General features: G+C 58.1%; 1 protein-coding gene across 1 annotated transcript in view; it reads right to left on the bottom strand.

Annotated features, from left to right (window-relative positions):
- Positions 1–3,347, bottom strand: part of VOLCADRAFT_88920 (uncharacterized protein) — a gene marked incomplete at both ends in the record, with an annotated part of 26,204 nt that overhangs the window by 1,559 nt on the left and 21,298 nt on the right. Inside the window, 3 exons of the mRNA XM_002948452.1 lie at positions 143–385; positions 1,062–1,159; positions 1,516–1,601. Coding sequence (XP_002948498.1) covers positions 143–385; positions 1,062–1,159; positions 1,516–1,601 — 427 coding nt within the window. The remainder of the gene's footprint in view (positions 1–142; positions 386–1,061; positions 1,160–1,515; positions 1,602–3,347) is intronic.

The raw sequence follows: 3,347 nt of genomic DNA, 5'->3' as shown, positions 1-3,347 counted from the left end.
TGGCCAGGTGAAAGAAGTCCGTTATCCGCCGCTGTTGGGGCCCTTGCGCCTGGATCTGTTGCGCTTGCTCTGGCTGTTCTGTCGCGGGGTTAGCCGCCCTTTCCAGTCGCCTTCCGGCTGCTCGCAGACAACACCTGCCTACCTCCATGGCAGACAGGGCTGCCAGGGCGATCACATCCCAGGGGGCCTGCTCGCAGCCGGTCGGGGCTTGGACCAGCCACAGCTGCTTCCGGGTGATGCCGCCTGTCGCTGCCTCCTGGGAGGGCTGTATGTGTCGATCAATCTGCTCCCGGACAGCTTGTGCGACGGGGCACTCCCAGAAGTGGTGCATGCGTGGGGAGCAGTGCTGGTTGCTGGCGTTGCCGAACCCTCCACACCCACAGCGCTCCGGCACCATGCGGGCCAGGTGCGTGTTGCCGGGCAGGGGGATGCCGTCCACGGCGAGCCGCCACAGCGTTTCTTTGTTCTCGTTCTCCCACCGCACCCCCGACCACAAGCGGGCTTGCGTCGCCCTGAAGCGGCTTGTTTGTATGTATGTATGTATGTATGTATGTATGTATGTATGTATGTATGTATGTATGTATGTATGTATGTATGTATGTATGTATGTATGTATGTATGTATGTATGTATGTATGTATGTATGTATGTTACATCCGCTGATGGTATAAGCAATAAGCGATCCCGCCTTAACGGACCGCGAGGTGCCAAGGGCGCAGAGATATATACAGCACGCGCAGGAGGGTAAGGGCTGGCTCAATCGATCTGCTGCGCAGCACACTTCTTTCGCCATCAAGGTAAATGGCATCGCATTTCGGGCCCTAAGAGACTCGGGCCCCTAACGATCCATCTGGTTTCGGAACGCCCGCGTCAGGCTGCTGGAGAGCCCCTCGCCGGAGAGAGTGACAGCAAGGGGAGGAAAGGAAAAAGGCGGCAAGAGCGCTTTCAAATTTAATTGCATAATTCCCGCCCTTTGGAAGGTCGACGGCGCTCAAGGGCACATCAATTGGTGGGAATGTGGCATCCCTGCAGACACAAGCATCATCTGCTACACGCACTCACCGTGCCCCAGACGCCGTTTAGGCAGATCTCCAAGCGGCCCGCGCCAAAGGTCACCCGATCGAGTACGTCTACCACACGAGCCTGTCCTGGCACCGGGCCTGGGATGCAGGGAGAAAGGAGGGGGAAACAGCGTTCGGGGGCCTGAAAAGATGAAATGAAAACGGTGGAAACATAAACAACAGGTTTCCAGAGTCCAAACCTTCTTGAGGCCCGGGTAACTCCCCAGACTCCCGAACTTCTAAACCAGATCTTAGGTCTTAGAATCAGAATCTTGGAATCAGAATCTCAGAATCAGAAACATTTTTGCAACAAAGTGCGCCCGGGGTATACACAAGCTGCGCTCCAGCCACACCGCCCCAAGGAGAGAGGATGAGGCTCCACGATGAGCACCACTATGGGTCACTGAGCGGTTGGGCCTTTGAATCGCAACTAAACCCCAAAACAGTCCACTTACAGGCGTACGGGTCAGCCGGGGGGGGCGGCACAGCCGCTGGGAGGGGCTGCTGTGGGCCCTTAAAACAGACCACGCCCACGTCCAGCCTGCAACAGCAAATGTGAAAGGTGGATGGAGCATGCAGGTCAGGGACTCCTTGTGTTTGTTGTATGTGTATGATGTGTGAAACAGGGGGGTGTATCTTCGCCCGTGGCAGCTACCCTGCGAAACCCTGCCTTCCCCGGTATTTCGGGGCACCCTCATCCAGTCACCCTAGTCAACTTCTCAGTGGATCGCTCAGGTTCCGCACCCACCACCAGCATCCAACGGAATCTGCCGGGTCGACAGCGGCCCAACTCCGTTCCTGGTCGGCTCGCAGGTTAGCTTTATCCCAGGTCACCACCGTCCATCAACTAGGGGCGCAATGCCTTCCACCATCGGAAGGACTTTTGACCCTAATGGGTATCGATCCCGGGATCTCCCGGGGGCAATGGACGCGCCTTACCAGTAGTGCCAAACCCTAGTATACGTGTATGTATGTATGTATGTGCGTGCCATGTCAAGCAGTCCAAGATCGCATCCCCACGTCTCCAGGCGGGGATCCCCGCCAGGTCCAAGGGTTATCCGGTCCTCCCCCCATGAAATATGAGCTCGGCGGAGGGGTAATTGCCTGAGCATCTCCTTTTTGAAACGCAGGTGTAGAAATTGGCTCTCAAGTGCATGTGCATGAGTAGAAGCAGCAGCAGCAGGAGATCAGGCGAAAGGAATAGCTGCGGAGCGGCCTCGGCCCGAAGGCCTCAAACGACCTCGATCGGGTATGTGCGTACTTGCCTGTGGGACGCGCATCTCACGCTTGCGGGCTCCTGGGGACAGTCCACGAGCCGCTCCTCGTAGCCTGTACAGGCAAGACCGGCCAGGACGCTGATGCTGTCAGGATGACCATCGGGGGTTGCCCCAGCCTGCAGCGCACGTGGCAAAAACGCACAACAACACAGTTACTTGCCAGTCCCAGCCACGTCTCACCCAACGGCATGCACCGAGTTCATGTCTGAGTCCTGTTGAAGCCCCAGGTTTTGGTCTCGTGACTGAACTCGCCACCAACACTTCCTAGCACCATCTGAATTTGATGACTCCTGGCTAGGGATACACTACGACAAACTTGCTGCTGCGTTGCGCATACACAGCAATCTCTACGAAAAGTGTTTTGGGACCATCAATGGTGATTGGGCATGTTGAACAGCCATGCCCAATTCCCTTGCCATGCCCAGCCCCATTCACAGTAAAATCCCCATATACAGATTTAAAGCACGTACGGGCAGCACTCGTCCACTGCCGTAACCAAGCTGCCTGTCATAAGGAGGGCGCGGAGTATGATGAAGGGCTTGGGAAAAGGGTTATTGCAGCAACTGCTGGGCGATGGGATGCTACTGATGCTACTGACTGGACGCATGTGGCGGCGGCAAGGATGATGATAGTGTACTGACATCGGGGTGACATGGCTAGATGGGGTACATGTACATGCGACGAAGGAACAAGTACTGTGCTATGCTAAGCAGAGTCGTTAGTATGTGTTATTGCTGTCACTGCGACCGTGTGTAGCAGCCGCAGCCACAGCCGCAGCCGCAGCCACAGCCGCAGCCGCAGCCGCAGCCGCAGCCGCAGCCGCAGCCGCAGCCGCAGCCGCAGCCGCAGCCGCAGCCGCAGCCGCAGCCGCAGCCGCAGCCGCAGCCGCAGCCGCAGCCGCAGCCGCAGCCGCAGCTGAAGCCGCAGCCGCAGCCGCAGCCGCAGCCGCAGCCGCAGCCGCAGCCGCACCCACACCCGCACCCGCACCCACACCCGCACCCACACCCGCA

The sequence above is a fragment of the Volvox carteri genome (assembly GCF_000143455.1).
Source record: "Volvox carteri f. nagariensis unplaced genomic scaffold VOLCAscaffold_10, whole genome shotgun sequence".
NCBI classification, from domain to species: Eukaryota; Viridiplantae; Chlorophyta; class Chlorophyceae; order Chlamydomonadales; family Volvocaceae; genus Volvox; species Volvox carteri.
The sequence above is the reverse complement of the archived record's forward strand: the minus strand, read 5'-3'. Positions and strand labels throughout refer to the sequence as shown.